This window comes from Lissotriton vulgaris, chromosome 2_1 (genome assembly GCF_964263255.1).
Source record: "Lissotriton vulgaris chromosome 2_1, aLisVul1.2, whole genome shotgun sequence".
Classification (NCBI taxonomy): domain Eukaryota; kingdom Metazoa; phylum Chordata; class Amphibia; order Caudata; family Salamandridae; genus Lissotriton; species Lissotriton vulgaris.
Genome location: NC_141687.1, coordinates 407275588 through 407294432, shown reverse-complemented (window position 1 = coordinate 407294432; position 18845 = coordinate 407275588). Strand labels below are relative to the sequence as shown.

General features: G+C 43.8%; 1 protein-coding gene across 4 annotated transcripts in view; it reads left to right on the top strand.

Annotated features, from left to right (window-relative positions):
- RAPH1 (Ras association (RalGDS/AF-6) and pleckstrin homology domains 1) overlaps positions 1 to 18845 on the top strand; it is a 403562-nt gene that overhangs the window by 345914 nt on the left and 38803 nt on the right. For all 4 annotated transcript variants that reach the window (XM_086955298.1, XM_086955299.1, XM_086955297.1 and 1 more), the window contains 2 exons: positions 1204 to 1325; positions 9769 to 9834. In XM_086955298.1, coding sequence (XP_086811424.1) covers positions 1204 to 1325; positions 9769 to 9834 — 188 coding nt within the window. The remainder of the gene's footprint in view (positions 1 to 1203; positions 1326 to 9768; positions 9835 to 18845) is intronic.

Sequence of the window (18845 nt, the reverse complement as noted above, 5' to 3'; positions counted from 1 at the left end):
AGGCTTGGGGTAGCGTGCGCTTTTGACCAAGGAAATTACAGACAGCTGCCCAAGGTGTGGAAAGGAAGCTTACGGCACATCAAGAAAAGCTGGTGAAAGAAAGCTTGCAGCACATCAAGAACAGCCAGAGCGGAGGAAGCTTGATTCTAGTCTTTGAAGGTGAGATCAAATCCCCTCTAATCTCCGCCCTTGCGCTGTGGCAGCCTGTACAAGCAGTAGCTGGGAATAGAGGCCAGTAAAACAGGCACCCACCTTTCTTTTTGTGATCTCTGAGGGTATCGGTGTGAACTGGCACTCTGTCCAGCCACTACTCTCCTACAGCTAGCCAGTGGCTACTGGACTAGTGGCACTCCAGTAAACTGTGCCAAGACATCAGGCACCTGTGATCGTATACCTGACGCCACTAGAGCGGTGTCCTCACTCACGATGGGAGGGCACACCTTGTTGCTTTGGGTGGGGGGGTTATGGGGCTGATCGAGAACATTTAACTTCACATCATATGCTGAAACTATATCCTTTCCATCCGAAGATTGGTATTAAGGCTCTAGTGAACAAGAGCAGCCCTGTGTAACATGGTCTGTAATATGCAATGTTTAATGTGTGTTTTATTGTTAACTACGTTTTTATAGTGCTTGGCGTATAGGCGTTATAATACTGTTTGGGGTCAGAACTCTGTCCCAGAGGGTTGTTAAGACAAGTGGTTTTCCCTGTTTAATACACACAAAATAATTATACTACACATAAAACTAGGATAAAGTACTTTTCTTTCATAAAAAGTAAAGCACTGACTGGACATTGAGTTTATCAGCTGGTGGTACGGTTTACACTGTGTTCTGAATGTCTAACCCCACCTCACCTCCTTGAGTAAGCCTTGGACTGCTCTTTCTCGCTACCCTGAGAGAGTCAAATGTTGGAGAGTAGTACTTGGTTATCCAGTTTTGGGTCCACTAGTACTGAGGCCCCAGGACACCAGTGGGGCAACACTCCAGTTGATGCGATTGGAGCGCAGTTACCCCTTAGTGCCCCGGTGCCCAGGAAGCCGGGTCTAATACAGCTAATATTGGTCAGTGATGGTTGCAAAGAAATGGTTAGTCTTTTGACCCTGTACAGACTTTGTTCTAGTGATCTGCTCTAATGTTGTTCACATTCTAGTTAATTTTACAGAGAGCTTGTGATGAGTCTCATCTATTTTCCTTCCTGCAGAGCGGATCTTTGAGGACCACGAAAACCTGGTGGAAAACCTACTGAACTGGACCAGAGACAGTCAGAATAAACTTGTTTTTGTTGAACGTATAGAGAAATATGCACTTTTCAAAAACCCTCAGGTAACTTCTGAATCTGAACTTGTGCTGGATTTCTGGAAACAGTGTTGTATTTGTTTTGTTTGGTTTTCTTGATTGATGGCTTTTTTTTAATGATCGTTCTATTAGTGTTTAAACCTGCTCCAGGTGCACGAGGGGATGGTCATTTACATGATCTAGTTTTCTTCAAATTTTGTGATACTTGCTCTCTTTACCCAAACTTTTCTTCTACTGCTCTCTTTTCAAGTCACTCTCCTTTGAACTCTCTGCCTTCTTATTGCTGCATTTCTTCAGATCACTTGTTGTTTGCTCAATAGGAGTGCGTGAATATGCAAAGTTTTCAAAGGGGTGTTTTTAAAGCTTTGCAATTATCCGGAGCATTACTAAGTTTGCAAAGTTTAAAAAAAAAATAGAATTGCAAGAGGAAAAAGTTGGCAAAAGCTCTCAATAGGAGAATTCTCTCGCAAAAACCTTAAGTGGGAGGTTTGCGTTTGCCCAGTACTTACAAAGAGCCATCTCTCCTATTCTTTCACTTTCCTCCAATATCTGTTTGTACTCACAAGTGATTGGTCAACCTTTTTTTCCACAGCAACCAATATTTCTATTTTACAGGGAACCAGGAGTAATACTAGTTAGCTTTTCATTTCAATCATGGCACATTTTAAGCACTGCCCAATTTTAACAATACAGGACTGATTGCCAGTGAATGAATAGCATTGTGGATTTACAAGTTTAAGATAATATAACTAAAACGAGATCTCCGAAGCTTTCTAGTTTTGGGACTTCATCCATCAGATCTTTAAGCTATCACACACATGCTTTTGTACAGCTATGTGCAACTTCCCGCCAGCAGCGCCTGGCTTCTGTAAAGGCGACTGCTCTGATTCCGTTCATCACTTCTGTGCTAAAAAAAGATACATAGACTGTGTAGCCAAAATTCTTTGTCCGAGAGTGTTCCCATTCCAAGTCCATTTTATCCAGCAGAACTCTCTGCACCCAGTGAGGAACGTCCTGTTTGGAGCCTGACACACCCTCTACACCCAGGAGCCACTAGCTCTATAATACCTTTACTTTCTAAATCATCCAATTCCGCCATCACGCCATCTCTCAGGCTAATAGGAATGTTCCTCTCTTTGTGACAGACTGGCACATCATCGTCCGTAAGTACAATTTTATGGACAAATCCACGAGTTCTCCCAACCTTACCCACAAAAAAAACTTCAGGAAATTGCTCTCTTTCTTCTCCATGCACTCATTTTGTTCACCAAGTAACAACACTTGGTCCCCCTTATTGGGATCTAAAATAATGCCCAACACGCCTTGATTAACCCATCCCAACACCGATGGGCCTTTTTCCGCCACATGCAACTTTCCCCACGCTGACCTATTGTTAAATAAAATATTTTGCTTCAGTGAACCCTACTATAGCAATTTCTTCTGTGACATGGGTCTCAAACAATCATACCGCACGCTCACAAATTTGTCTTCGCATACCGTACGTTGTTTTATAGTATAAGGAGGACCAGAGTCAGGAACAATCTTTAGTAGTACACCACGCGTGGTTACTTCACACTACGGTTTCCACTTGCTATTTGACCCTCCATTCGACTTGGCCTCTCCATAGCATACCACGTCTTCGATCCATAGCACACCATGTCTTCGATCCATAGCACACCTTCATCACTAGAAGATTCCCTTTCTGCATCACCTTCCTCCTTATTCTCCACAACACATTTCACGGGTTTCTTAACCACTGTACACAGTTTCCCCCTACACACCATGGCAGAATGCCCCATAATACCAAAACATTCAAATTTTTACCTAATAGCCTGACAACATCTATCTCTTGCCATATGCCACTTATTCCCACATCTAAAATAAACAGGATGTTTCTCTTAGTCATCTGTTTTACTCTTAGAACCACCTTCCCAGCTCACACTTTAGTTTCTGTGCTTCTCAATTTTTTTTTAATCATACTTAGAGATGGAAATCTTACCAACCACCTCCCCTTCATTGTTACCCTTCAATGCTGCCTCTGCATATCTTTTAGACATGTTGGCCTTCTTTAGACATGTTGGCCTTCTTAATGATGGTCATCATTTCTTGCAAGGGAGACTCACCACACACCCACAGTTTTTTCTGAATGCCCACCTTGTTGGAATGCATCACTAACTGATCACTTCTGAGGTCATCATGTAAGGTCCCAAATTTACATGTGACTGCCAGTTTCTTCAATGCTGCAATGACTCAATTTTCATCTGGTGCCTTAAAAAAACATGTACCAGTCTATAGCTGCACTAACTGTGGGATTGTAGTGTATATCTAAGTCTTCTAATGCATTTCCAAAAACATCTGCACAACTTGCAAGTCTAACCTTCTTTTCATTTGGTTATACATACGCAACCCCTCCGGACCTAAACTGTGCAGCAGGATTTTTTTCTTCTTGGACGAAGTGAACGCTTCCTCATTCTTCTCTCTAAAAGCTGACGCATAGTTTAGAAAATACTCTTTCCAATCTGGCCATTTTAATAATGGCTCACCAGGATGAGGTATGAATGGAACATGTGGCGTGAGCCCACTATTTTGCACACTCATAATGACAAGTTACACCCACCAAATAAAAATATTTTAAACAGGTTATCAAATTTAACTAAAGAATCCCAAACCTGCTGTGAAATATTCAATTCCACTATAATCTAGCCTAAAGAATATTCTCACGAAATTCCATCCAAATTCTTTGTACAATAGGTGTGCATGCACAATCACTGGTGAAAATTACAGTGAATCACACATAAGAACATCTCCCTTGAAAAGGTTTGTGAATCACATGTACATTTAACCCCCATACATTTAACCTCCCTCCCCCCCCCTAAAATAAAGTACTAATTCAGTTTGCTTGCCCCCTCTTGAAGTATGAGCACCTTTGGTGGACAAAAGTTTATACAAGATTTCCATTGACTGAAATGGTGTGTGCATCACTGAAATACACACAGGCAAGATTTTCCAATAAGGAACTGGCGCGATCAATGCTGAACGCTGTACATCCAAGATGACACCGATGTACCCACACAATGACGTCCTTGCATGCACCCCCTTCAACCAAGTTCATAACGTTTTGACGCTCCCTCGTTGCCAGACATGCACATGCTCTCCAAAGCTTCTGAATTCCATGCACTGTCTCGCGTGTACCATGCTCACTCCAACCGTGCTATAGTCAGCGCCAACTCAATTGAATTTTCCTACAACAAGCAAAAAAATCATGAACAGTGCTCCTGCACTTAGTAGCCCTCCAGGATGCTGCTTCCATTACGTCCCTCACAAAGTCCGCCTGCGCTCCTCCACGGGGCGTCATCCAGCATCCACACCAACCACGGTTCCTGTAGCCCTCCAAAGTGTGGGCAGAAGTATCCTAGATCCACTCATCGCCAAATTGTAAAAACATCCAGAAGATGAGTGGTAAGTCTTTATTGGAGTGCAAGCTGGTGGAAACCCGCTTGACACCAGTAACACTTCTCAACTGACTGTTCTCTACTCTCCAACCTACATTCCAGAACTTATGACATCCTTTTATTCGGGCACAGGTAACCAGGATTCCACATCTCCTGATGTCAACTGTACATCTTTTTGGAGTATTTGCTAGTGGATCGCTGTTGGTTTCCAAGGCAAGGCTGCACCTTTGGCGGACTTCCTCTCAGAGGGGTGGTCTAAGGGAAGATAGGCAGGCACTTACCCGCATTCCATGACGTCACCCTCGCACTGTCTGAGCAGGGAACTGATAGCCAAGGAAATGATGCTTAGCAACAATTCAAGCCACAACACGTGGCCTATCCTGTGATACTTCCACCTTAGCAATGGACTGAAGCACTGTATCGGGACAGGCCGTGGGGAGGCAGCACAGATCTGCTGCAATACTTGCTGCATCCCTGGTGCCCTCACTGCACGCAGTAATAAACTAAATTTGATTTGCCACCTTTAGATGCATACTTCTTGAATCTCCACCATCCCCCTCTTAGATGGCATGGCTAGCCATAGCTAACCCCTATTAATTAAACCTCCAGAGTACTTAACTTACAAGTGCAACAATAGATTAGATACATTGAATAAACATCAGCAATACAAAGTAAGAAACAATAAAAATGAATAGCAATATGTGATGGTAAAAAAATAATCTGCTTTAAAAGCATAAAAAACAGAAACTGGATAAAAACTGAAAACATCAACTTTCCTCTCATTGGTGCCATTCACACACAACAGCAGTGTGTCTGGTAGCGGGGTGCATAGGAGGTCACACAAAGCGTGACAGAAGGTTTTCATTTTGCACATCAGCTGGGAATATAGGGCTTTTCCTTATTGCCCGGGAACCTTTAGCCGTCTGCTCCTGCCCCTGAAACCGCAAAACCTTTGAACTGTTATACCCATGGCCGACCCACATGCCAACCTTTAGTGAAAATCTTCCCTGCCAGGAAGGTCAGGCATATGTGGCTGGTGGAAGTGGGTGTCTGTCCTCCACACCTAACCGCCTAATGTACGCTGCTTCTCATTTCAGGGTGCACGTTTCAAAAATATACTATATTTGAATATGTTTTAAAAATCATTGACTGACAATAACTGATATAGCTGGTCTTTAACCTCTTCCATGCTGATGACGGCCCCCGGCCGTCATGCATCACGGTGGGCGTGTGCTGATGACGGCTGGGGGCCATCATGATCCCGCCCACTCTTTAAAACGGCCGCACATCGCGAAAATTCGCCGCGCATACAAGGGGTTAAACAGTGCCTGGAGTGGTTGATAAAAGTGATGCTATGCTGTTAGAACAACACATGGACTAGATTGAAGGGTCTTGCGCACTTACAATTCTTCCTGTTGATTTTTGTTGCAATGGAACAAAGATCCAATTCGGGGTTACTTAAGACGCTATTTATTCAGATAGTAAGTTCAAGATAAAAGGTACTGAGAGTCCCACCAGGAACAACCTTCCTGTTGTTCTACCGATCCTCCAACTGACAGTCTCACTCATCCAACATTCCACAGCATCACCACACCACACCACACACATACTGGCTGAGCAGCAGGTACAACACTTCTCGTTCCTCCCTGAATAAAAACAATGGTCATAGGGAAAATCGCACATTGGTAAACATAACATACATGGAAATAAGTAGGGGATCCATTGCAAAGACCTGAAGATGATTAAGGGAAAACCAGGAAGGATACAAACAGGAAAACACAGTACAATGTGCTTGCAAGTTAACATAAAAATGCAGCAGAGCATGAGAGAAAGTGACTAAATGCATGTATGTTAACATAAAGTAATGTAATAATGAAAAATGACAATGCACACCCATGTACTCGCAATGAAGAAAACAACAAACTGGACAAGGAAAATTAATTTTTAAGCATTAAGACAATCCCTACTCACATTCACTCCCTTTCCACACAAATAAACAAAACTTCCACCTTACCACACAAAACCAAACAAAGCTGCACAACCAACCAATCCCTTGTGCCACAAACGTACCAGCTGGCCAGGCCGAAAATGAACGTGAACACACAGGGAAACAAACCACAACGGTGCAGAAGATAACACCCCACAACAAAACAAATATTAAACCTGGGACAAACACCTGAGTCGTAAGGGAGAGGAAAGAAAGTGAGGACAAATACACAGAAAATCCTCACTCACAACGCCAAAGCTAAAGGTGAAGAGAAATTCACCTACCAACCACACAAAGGTGGTAGACACGAGTGACAAAAACCAGTCAACTCGAACACAGCACCCACAAGGGTGATCAACCTACATCAACCCACAACCACACAAAAGAGGTAGACATGAGTGACTAAAAACCAGTCAACTCGAACACATTGCCCTCCAGGGTGACAAACCTATGTCAACCCACAACCACAAAAATAATGGAGGGGCAGAGGGGCTCAAAACCTAAGAACCTTCTTGTACACCCCCCCACAGTGAGAGATACAGAAACTCCCACAACGACAAGGGGGTAACCCAGAGCGACTTCATGCGTAACAGTCAACTCTCACACACACACTCACACTCAGTAGAAGACTGTACAAAGTCTCCCACAACCACAGCAAGGTGGTAGCCCAGAGTGACTCAACAACAAAAGTCATCTCAAACAACAAACCAACAGTGGGTGATCCCTTCCACATCCACACACAAGTGGATACACTGAGTGACTTTGTGCCTTAAATTTAGCTGACACACACACTCAGTAGAAACAGCCATTCTAATGAAACATTGTCAAGGGGAATTAAAAGCTAGCAGAGGAGTGGTTCCCCTCCAACACAGAGCAATAGTGATAAATTCACCAGTGACGATGGTACTGTCCCAACCCACACCCAACACAAGACCACTACATACTTATGATATGTATGCAATGAGAGATGAAGCAGTCAATACCCAAAGTGAAACCAAACAATTGACAGACTATAGCATTAACAATACTACATTGTCATAAGAACATTTGCTGCCATTAGAATCAAAACCCCTCATCATTTTTACAACATTTCCTCCAATCAATTAAACGATAGTCACATGGAACGAAGATCTCTAAAGTCTCAAATGTCCTGAGTGAAGAACATTTGCCAAGGAAGCTAAAAAGCTTGGTCTCCGACCAAGAAACACAACGCTTCATATGCACCAGAAAACTGTGCATCGAAAAAAACTGCTGGTGCTGAGGCTCCCCTCCGCATCTGAACAAATGGTGATATCGATGACGTGGCTGAATGTCTTTTCGTTGCGGGAATTCCTGATCTCTACTGTAAAAAAAGTGACAAAGAAAATGGCAGCACACAGATTGACGGAGAGCCGGTTGGCTCCCGGCACGTCCGTGTAGAACAACGTGGAAGCTGCAGGACACTCCACGAAAAGAAGACGGGGCTCGCGCTAAAGCCAACGAACGAGTAGAGACCATTGCGGGTAGGTGGCAGTTGGGGGTACAACATTTAAAACTTGAGGCAATGGAGGGGCATGAGCGATTGAGGGTGTAGCAAAAAAACAAAAGTGCTAGACGTGAAAGTGCCAAAGAAGCACTAAACTCAGCACCACAGTGGGTTCATTTCGCAGTGTCCAAGATGCTCTTCACACACGGAGAGAGGGAACTCCTCCTCCATGCCGTCCAACTCCTCCCACAAGATGCAGGTCCGAGTAGCTCAACCTCACAGGAGCTGTGAGAACTCCAATTGCCAGACGACTTTCTCCTCCCACTAGACGCTCCTCCTCAGGGCATGCACAATGGACTTCTTAGAAAGGATTGCAGGTGCTTCTCCATACAATGGGCACAGGGGCTTGTAGCTCTCTGGAACACTTGGCAGTGACACTTCATACGGAGGCTCTGGCGCAAGACACACTTCATACTGGCTGCTCCCCTGCGGATCTCCTCTTGATGGAGACACTCTCCCAAAGAAATACGACACAAACACCTCTTCCAAGGTTACGGCTGACAGGAAGAGGGGAAGTCCAGCAGGAACTGGCACCCCTAGGTTGGGGCAGACTGCTCTTGTGGTCACTGGTGGGGCTCAGGGCTGCCAGATTCTTCAAGTTTGTTGATATCCATTCACTTCAAGATTGATAGTTACAGTCCAATAAGGTAGCACGAACAGGTTATTTTCAGTAAAATCATCGCCAAAATGTTGCAATGAAATGAAGATCCAATTCCTCGCGTGGGTTCGTATCCCTTCCTCGTTGCCAAAATGTTGCAATGAAACGAAGATCCAATTCCAGGGTAACTTAAGATGCTATTTATTCAGATAGTCGGTTCAAGATAAAAAGGTACAGAGCCCCACCAGGAGCAGCCTTCCTGCTGCTCAGCCCATCCTCCAACTGACCGGCTCACTCACCCAACTTTCCACAGCACCATCCACACCACACCACACACACACACACCACACACACACTGGCCGAGCAGCAGGTAGAACAATTTTAAACACTGTAGATGTTTTACTGGGCTGCACAACATGGAATTCAGGCAACAACGGTGGCTGTTCTTTATATCTGGTCTTCATGATTGAATGTGTGTATGGTTGTAAAATATTAGGTTTTTAAGAGGAAAGGCTTTCCGTAAATATATAGATGTGCACTGTCTGCTATTTCATTAGGTTATAGTGGTGAATGTTTTATACTTTGAAAACAATGTATGGTGAATGTTTGTGGTGTTTTGGTCATCGTTGATGCATTAAGGCTCTCTCCATTAGTTGATGAGTTACCATTTTCAATCCATAGGTTGTCAACTAAAATCAATATAGAAAAGTGTAAATAAGTTACAAATATAAACACTAGCTCTGCACATGTTCACTGCTTTTGTCCGTGCCCCGGTACATCACGCAGATGCTATTTCTAATTACCATTCAGTCACCCATATCACAATGATGGATTGTATTTAAAAGAGAGCGAAATCAGCATTGGCTTTCATTTGAGTAATCTCATGCACGGGTGCTTTGTGGTTACAGAACTACCTGCTGGGAAAGAAAGAAACCTCTGAGATGGCAGACAGAAATAAGGAGGTTCTTCTGGAGGTAAGAGCGCTTAATAAGTAAGTGTACGTCTATGAGTATTTTAGGCCCTTGTGGTACTTATACATTGTGTTATATCATCCTGTTTGTGGATGAACATGAGATGTGATAATATTCAATGTTGAAATCTCTTTCTACCTTGCTTTGGAATGGTCGATCTCTGGCTCTGTTGAATTTTTTCCATGTCCTACAGATCTTCCTGCTTATAATTTTAACACTGGTTTGTAACTAGTCAGGTGCTCTCTCCTGGAGTGCAGTGCACTGGACTTTAACTATAGGAAGGGGGCACTGGTGAGAAAGCTGGTATACTATAACTTCCACTGCTGAAGTATAAGGGACATTTTGGGAGGAGATTTGCAGGTAGGGCTGCAGGATCATTATCTCGCCTGCAGTTTTTTGTGGAGCACATTAAGATGTCCCTGGAGAGGGGGGGGTTGACATGACTATGCTTGGAATATTTCTACTGCTACAGCCACCTCATACCCCAGTAGACAAGAGCTCTTCCATCCGCTCGTTATGGCTGAACATAGACCAGCCTGGATAATGGACAGCAGATAGGATAAAGCCCAAAAACCAAACACCACATCAACCAGTGTCGGAGACCATAGTTAAATGTGCAGCATTACTAAACATAGAGCATATGTTGTGCTTAGTAATAATGGAAAGCTTTCCTTGAACGCAATAGCCAGTTGAACAGCATGAGTACCATCTCTATGAAACTGCTGCAGGTCACTCGCAGAGAGGGCCTCACTGTAAGCGTTGTGCCGCTACGTGAACCTCGGTTGCCTCAAAACACAAGCTTTATGTTGTTAAATTAAGCATTCTGATCACCACATTGAGAATCCTTAGACGGCTGTGTCCAGTTAAAGAAATGTTACCCCTTTTAACACTTAAACTGTGCCTTCTTCACTTGAATGCTCTGTGTGAATGCTTCTGAGGTTGACCTTGCAGTAAAAGATTTACATCTTGTAGTGAACTTCTAAATATACTAGACTAGTTGTTTATTGTGATCATGTTGTACATGGAAACAATATAAGGCATTCCTGGAAGCACATGAAACCACCGCTGGAAGTGTTTTGCTCCTATTCACCTCTGCATGCTAATGAGGCTTCCAGTTACTCAAAACTGTATCTATTAATTAAAATAAAATTCAAAAAAGCTCAAGGGAAAAAGATTCCTTCTTTGCTAACCCAGAGGCAACAAAATGTAAACCAATAGCATCCCCTCATGATGGTTGATTGTGCACTTTGGATGTTATAAAGGGGTGCGGGGGCGCCTGTGGAGGGCCATGTGCACAGGTGGGAAAATCATACAGCAGCTTAGAAAAAATTAGCACTGAAGAGGAGCTTCACTTTTGCATGACTCACAAATAACTTCTGCCCCTGTGGAGCAATCGGGAACTTTTAATGCAGGTCACAGTACAGGACAGACACTCCTAGATGTCCTGCTCAATAGAAGTGATGTCAGTTGTGTCGAGACAATAGCATAAAACATGGTTGTCCTTGGCCAATGGTCGGTTTATGGTAAGACTTGGTAAACATTTGCGTGTCAACAAATGAGATGGCAGGGGCCCCTAAATGCCTCAAAAGCTGCAATTGTTACCCCCCTCTGACTGGAAGGGTGAAGAGGGGATGTAAAACTGCTATTTTGCTCAACGCGTCAAAACGTTGCTCCAGCACTAACCAGGATCTTTCTTCAGGATGAGAGCCTGTTTGTGCCTGAGAGCCACAAATCCAGGAATGAGAGGCATCTGCCGACTAATGGTCTGGTCAACAAACTTAAACCTGGCGGGAAATAAATGTATTGCAGGCAGTTGATGTTACCACTAGAAGCCTGGAAAAATCTGAGTAGCAGATCAAGTTTAGCTACTGCCAACATCTGGTCCCAATTGAAACCAATGGGACCACAAAGACAGTTAGAAATAACATCAGCCAGCTTAAAAACCGTAAACATCGTAAGTATTTCCCAATGGGAGCAATGAGCCCTTTAAAAATCTAAGCTATGAACAACGTGGCGACATCTGGAAGCTACTTCTAATGGAAACTAGAGTAGAACATTAAAAACTTGTTTCGTTTTAGTTTAAAGAAGTGAGAGAAAAATCAAACTTAATCAAGGAGCTTTATTAAAGTTCAGCTATTTAAAAAAAAAAAGTTAAATGTTAAGAAATAAGAAAATTAAATGGTACCTGTAGCTTGGAATAAATGCCATTAGGACAGCACAGTCCGTGTGTTTTTTCAGAGTAAGCTACTATTGTGAAAGGATTATTCATTTATGTATGGCTCATATAGAGAGCATCTATCATTTGTTTCAGTCTCTAAATCTCATAACCCACTGGTATGACGCAGTAACAGATGATAACAAAACTGGTTACCCACTGTAGTGATATCATAAAGGCCTTCCAGGCCAGCCTGACAGGGCTCACTGAGAGCCTGTTTGCACAGTGCTGTATGTCTGATTTGACTGAAAGCAGAAAGCTCACTGCCAAGAGGGGGAAAGAAGGAAGGTGATTGGAAGTTGGTGAAGGATGGCTGGTGAGGTTTTTCTTATTTTGTTTTACCTGTGGGATAGGGATACATAACCGAGTCAATGTTATGTATGGTTCCCCATTAATCCTCTGCCACTGCATAGCAGTTGAAAGAAAGTCAAGATGATTTTGGGGGCCATACAAAATTAAAAAATATAGATGGAGAAAAAGTCAACTACTGGGATGTTTTTCACCTTTGGTTTTTGTGTGAAATAGACAACTCAAGCCTTGCTCTTGTTGTCTATATGATTTCACACAGAACCCCTTGATGAAAAACATCAGAATAATTCACTGTTATCCATCTATAATTCTATATGTTATGCATGACTCGCATAAAGAGCCATTAACGAGAATGACCGGAAACTCAATCCGGTAATTCAATGCTATGATATAACAACCAAACTTGGAACTTACTGCTGCCACGTCATAGAGGGATACCAGGCGGCTCTGGCTGGGCTCTCTGAGCTCTCATGTACTTGAGTGATGGGGTTGGTGGCAGGAGGGCAGCTTTTGTTTTCTTTTTAATCATTTACGACAAGGGGTAATGACCATGTTTTGTATGGCTTCTCCATTATTTCTCTGGCCGTGTATAGAAGTTGAAAGCTAGGGCAGATGATTTTGGCAATGATAGACCTGTCACCCTTAGGGTGGTCTTTCTCCCAAATTTTTGCCTTCCTACTCAAACATGGTAATATTGGCTTAACCCCAGATGGCATATTTAATTTACTTCTAAGTCTGTAGTAAAGTGGCACTAGATGTGCCCAGGGCCTGTAAGTTAAATGTTACTAGTGGGCCTGCAGCACTGAGTGAGCCTTCCTTTTTAGGTCGAACCTGAGCCAGCGAGCATGCGCTGCTCTGAGAGGCTTCTTGTGAGCACTCTAAACTACTTTGTGTGGGTCTGACTCCTCCCACACATATGATTGGATTTTGCGTGTGTCTTTCACTAATGATAGCACACAAATGGCTAAAGGCGGGTGCATGTCCCACCTTCTTTTTTTTAATGTTCACTCCCACAACGTTTTGCTCTCGGGATCGAGCAGCAGCGCGCAGGGTGGCAGCTGCATTCCTCGTCAGTCAGGTTACACACAACGCGCCATGCTTTCACTTTTGCTTGTTATTTAAATTTATGCCACTATGTTTCCACAGACTGCGTCTTTACTATTCTTTTCTTTACAGTGTCATCACCAGTATTGTACAGTATGCAGAACACAACTGCAGCGCCTTAAAAATTGAAGCACCTTTGAGTGCAACACGTGCAAAACAACAAAAAAAGTTAATGTCAATTTACGAATTTCGTAAAAAAATAACATTTGAAGCTCTTTTTTTACCAGTCACTGCACTAATAGCAACTACCGAAGAGCTTATGTTCTTTTCACAGTTAATTGATAATATAAAAAAAAAACATTGTGTTGCATTAAGTGTAAAATGAAAACAGTGGATGCTCAAAGTTTGCAACGTCAATTACACATTTCCAAAGTACAACTCTTGCTGGTTTCAAAACTATTTAGAGAAGGGGTGGTGATGAACAGAGTGTCTGAATTGAGCAGACCACTCTTACCCAGTCCAAAGATCAGGGCTTGATCCATCACCGTTATTTATCTCACTGCCCCATCCCAGCTCAGAACCTGGCTATATGCAAATTAGTCTGTCCCTGGCCCAGTGCATCATGGGAACAGGGCAGACTAAACTACCAAGCCAATTCTTCACCAGAAAGGAGACAAGCTACCGGGGACCGGTTTCTGGCATTTCAGCCGTCTTCGGCCCGGCTTGCTTGAATCCTGATGGAGCAGTGAGAAAGGGACTCATGTCTGAGTATACCCTGCCACACCTATAGTGGCCAAAAACGATTTAGAGAAGGGGGTGGTGATGAACAGAGTGTCTGAATTGAGCAGACCACTCTTACCCAGTCCAAAGATCAGGGCTTGATCCATCACCGTTATTTATCTCACTGCCCCATCCCAGCTCAGAACCTGGCTATATGCAAATTAGTCTGTCCCTGGCCCAGTGCATCATGGGAACAGGGCAGACTAAACTACCAAGCCAATTCTTCACCAGAAAGGAGACAAGCTACCGGGGACCGGTTTCTGGCATTTCAGCCGTCTTCGGCCCGGCTTGCTTGAATCCTGATGGAGCAGTGAGAATGGGACTCATGTCTGAGTATACCCTGCCACACCTATAGTGGCCAACAACGATTTAGAGAAGGGGGTGGTGATGAACAGAGTGTCTGAATTGAGCAGACCACTCTTACCCAGTCCAAAGATCAGGGCTTGATCCATCACCGTTATTTATCTCACTGCCCCATCCCAGCTCAGAACCTGGCTATATGCAAATTAGTCTGTCCCTGGCCCAGTGCATCATGGGAACAGGGCAGACTAAACTACCAAGCCAATTCTTCACCAGAAAGGAGACAAGCTACCGGGGACCGGTTTCTGGCATTTCAGCCGTCTTCGGCCCGGCTTGCTTGAATCCTGATGGAGCAGTGAGAAAGGGACTCATGTCTGAGTATACCCTGCCACACCTATAGTGGCCAAAAACGATTTAGAGAAGGGGGTGGTGATGAACAGAGTGTCTGAATTGAGCAGACCACTCTTACCCAGTCCAAAGATCAGGGCTTGATCCATCACCGTTATTTATCTCACTGCCCCATCCCAGCTCAGAACCTGGCTATATGCAAATTAGTCTGTCCCTGGCCCAGTGCATCATGGGAACAGGGCAGACTAAACTACCAAGCCAATTCTTCACCAGAAAGGAGACAAGCTACCGGGGACCCGGTGTCTGGCATTTCAGACGTCTTCGGCCCGGCTTGCTTGAATCCTGATGGAGCAGTGAGAAAGGGACTCATGTCTGAGTATACCCTGCCACACCTATAGTGGCCAAAAACGATTTAGAGAAGGGGGTGGTGATGAACAGAGTGTCTGAATTGAGCAGACCACTCTTACCCAGTCCAAAGATCAGGGCTTGATCCATCACCGTTATTTATCTCACTGCCCCATCCCAGCTCAGAACCTGGCTATATGCAAATTAGTCTGTCCCTGGCCCAGTGCATCATGGGAACAGGGCAGACTAAACTACCAAGCCAATTCTTCACCAGAAAGGAGACAAGCTACCGGGGACCGGTTTCTGGCATTTCAGCCGTCTTCGGCCCGGCTTGCTTGAATCCTGATGGAGCAGTGAGAAAGGGACCCAAAGTACAACTCTTGCTGGTTTCAAAACTAGGCTGCATTTCCCAGCCTCACTTGCCCACAATTGCCTGCTTTAAATGAATTAAGAAAGAAGTTTCATAAAGGCAAAATATGAGAAAAGTTAAAGCCTAAGGCTTGCAGTGTTTCGATTCCAACCTTGCTGTTCCACACATTTCCCAGGCACCGTTTCCCATTGTCTGCACTGTACGCTGTTTCCATGGAGTGATTAATTGTATTGGCTCAGGTCCGCCGTCCCCCGGTTAATTGTCCTTAGAGCAGGATAGCAGCTCCATTACTAATCTTTTATGTTTAGCTGGGTCATCAGGTGTTCATAACTCCCTCTCAGAAAGGGAAGACAAATTTCAAAACAAGCATTCGCAATGCAACAGGTCTCGCATTCACTCAAGTTTAAGCTATTAGCATTGTAAATGACAATGCCTTTTATTTGTTTTGGCTTTTAAAACATAAATAAAGCGCATTGTCAATTAAAATACTAATAGGTTAAACTCTTGCAAATGTGAGACCTATTGCATTGCAAATGCTTGTTAATACATATTATTCACCTACTAGGGTAGGCCCCGGACAGTCCAAACAGCTTGGGTGCAATGTATTAAAAAAGTAGGACATGTACTTTTAAGTTTAACATCTCCTGGTAGTGAAAACGCTTGAATTTGTGTTTTCTTACTACTGCAAGGCCTTTCTCTCCCATAAGTGTCATTTCAAAATGGGAAGAGATAACCAATTCATGCTTGAGGTCTCTGGAATCACATTTTAAAATCTTAACTTGTGGTGTAGTCTGATTTTAAATTGCACTTCTGAAAATGACACTTTTATTAAGTTAGCATTTTCTTGCCATAGCCATTTAGTGCCTGCAGTATGTCTCTGGTCACATGACTGGGTGTAGTTGACAGTTGAGTTTTGTATATTCCTCCTAGACCGCCACATATAATGGGGAGCTTAGATGTGCCTGGATGGGCAATCACTGACATGATGGGTTGGAGGAGCAGTGCACTGCCCCACTTACACCTGAATACGCTGTGACCTGCCTCCACACAAATGGCTGTATACGCCCTCTAATTAATCTTGAGCATGAGAAGGCAGGATGCCTTGGATTTCAAAGGCAAGCCTGTAGAAGTTTCTTCTCCACTTCAAAGGCATAGCTGGGTATAAATACTCAGACACCAACTCCACAGTATACTTCTGGGCCAGTGGATTGTCAGCAGAGTGGCAGTTCTTCTGTGCTGCTGCTGGACTGCCACTCTGCTGGACTCCTGGTTTGCTGTGTTGACCTGCTGCCCTCGTGCCTGGGTGAGAAGGACTGGACCTGCATCTCTTAAATCCAGAGTGACTCCAAGTGCAAGTTAACTGGTCACCTGATCTGACGCCTCAGGGACATAACAGGCTTCCAACAACCTTGCATCTGAACTCTGCCATCTGTGAGCCTACAATGCAAAATGATGCCACTCCAGTACTGGAAACTTGGAAGTGGGATTAATGTGCTTTGGCAGCCTCTGTGGATCCAGCAAAACCAACGCATCTCCTCTGCTGTGTGGCAATACCCCAAGCAGAAGTGATACGTCTTTGCTGCTGCTTGGGTTGGACCAGTTGCAAAGACCTGGATTACTGCCGCAGCCCACATCGCCTTTGGTACCGCTGCTGCACGGTGCATCCTCAGCACAGGCACAGCCTCAACGACGATTCCGGACTCATTGCTGCCTCGCAGCCCCTCCGAACCAACGCTTTCCTTCAGCTGTGCAACGCATCTTTAATGCGGTTCCATTCAACCCTCTGCAAACTAGGATTTAAGGTACATGTAGCCGGCCCGTGATCCATCACGGTCGGCCTGAACTTGTGACTTTTTCATAGTCCAGCGCGACCAGATATCTACAGTTGGTGCTTTACGCCTTTTGGCACAAACAACTTTAAAATTCTATATCTCCGGTACTAATGATTGGTTTTATCTCGTTTTGATCTTGATTTATTTATTAAAAATCACTCTATTATTCTAATCCTTTTTCACTGTTATTGTTTGAAGTTTTGCACAAATACTTTACACGTTGCCTCTGAGTTAAGCCTGACTGCTGTGTGCCATTCTACCCGAGGATTTGAGAGCAACAGGTTAATTTAGGTTGTGCCTGTGACTTCACCCTGAGAAGAATTGTGGTTGCTGCTTCACCCCCTCAACCAGTAACCCAATTTCTTGCAGGCGACCATACATAACATAAAATGATAGATGGGTAAAATGTGAATTGCAAGGATATTTTTCACTGAGTTTGGAGTAACGTCATAGACAACTCAAGCTTTGCTCTCATCATAGACAACTTCAGCTTTGCTCTCGTTGTTTATTTGATGTGACTTAGAATCCCACAGTGCAAAGCATGTGCGTAGTTTACGGTTACCCATCTATAATTCTATAAAGAATTCATAGGATACTCCGTTTACTTAGTGTGAGTTATTTTCTTGTCTCACACACACATTGACGTCAGAACATGCCTATAGTAAAACAAGTGTGTCTGTTAGCATGTAATAAATTATTACAGGCAAGTAGGAATGTAGTGGCACTAGTGCATCTCATACTGCTGTCAGATAGATGCCCCTTTTCCCCCATCTATGATTTTAGCCAGGAGAGGAGGAAGTCTGTGCGTTGAGGAAATTGTCATGTTTGTGAGAGAGCGTGCATGACTGTGCCCCCATCTCGTAGGATTGAGAGGCTCTAAACTGCGGCACTACCAGTTGTCATGCATGAGAGGCAGAGTGTGGCTGCTCTGCAACCTCCCACGTGCCGGTGCCTAATGATAGTACTATTTATATGGGGAGTGTACCCCTAGCTACTTACTTAATAAATGTGCATTAAATCAACTTCAAAGTTGCATGTTCTTATTACAAAAAAGAAACCTCTCAGCCTTCAAGCTCGTTCATTTACAATGGAACTGGTAGCATGCAATATCCTAGTTGAAAGTAACTTTTATTCCTTGTATTACGCTAACAGATTGTTGTTAGGAGCATGTAGAATGAAGAGGTCGCTTTCATGAAACTAATAGGTTCACAAACTAAAGTACAATATGAAGAGAAACATTTGATGACTTTTCTGTACCTTTAGGTATTCTGTAGTATCAGTGAAGTTGTGGCATGCTTTGGTAATCGCACAAAGGAGCTCGAGGAGATTTAAGGGCCTGCGTGGGAAACCTCCCCACTCATTAATCATATCACAAAGCAGGCCTCAGGTCCAAAGTGAAAGGGAGGTCAGACAAGTGACTGGGTGTACTCTTACACACAAAGGGGGATTCCCTTTTATGTACGGTTCCCAT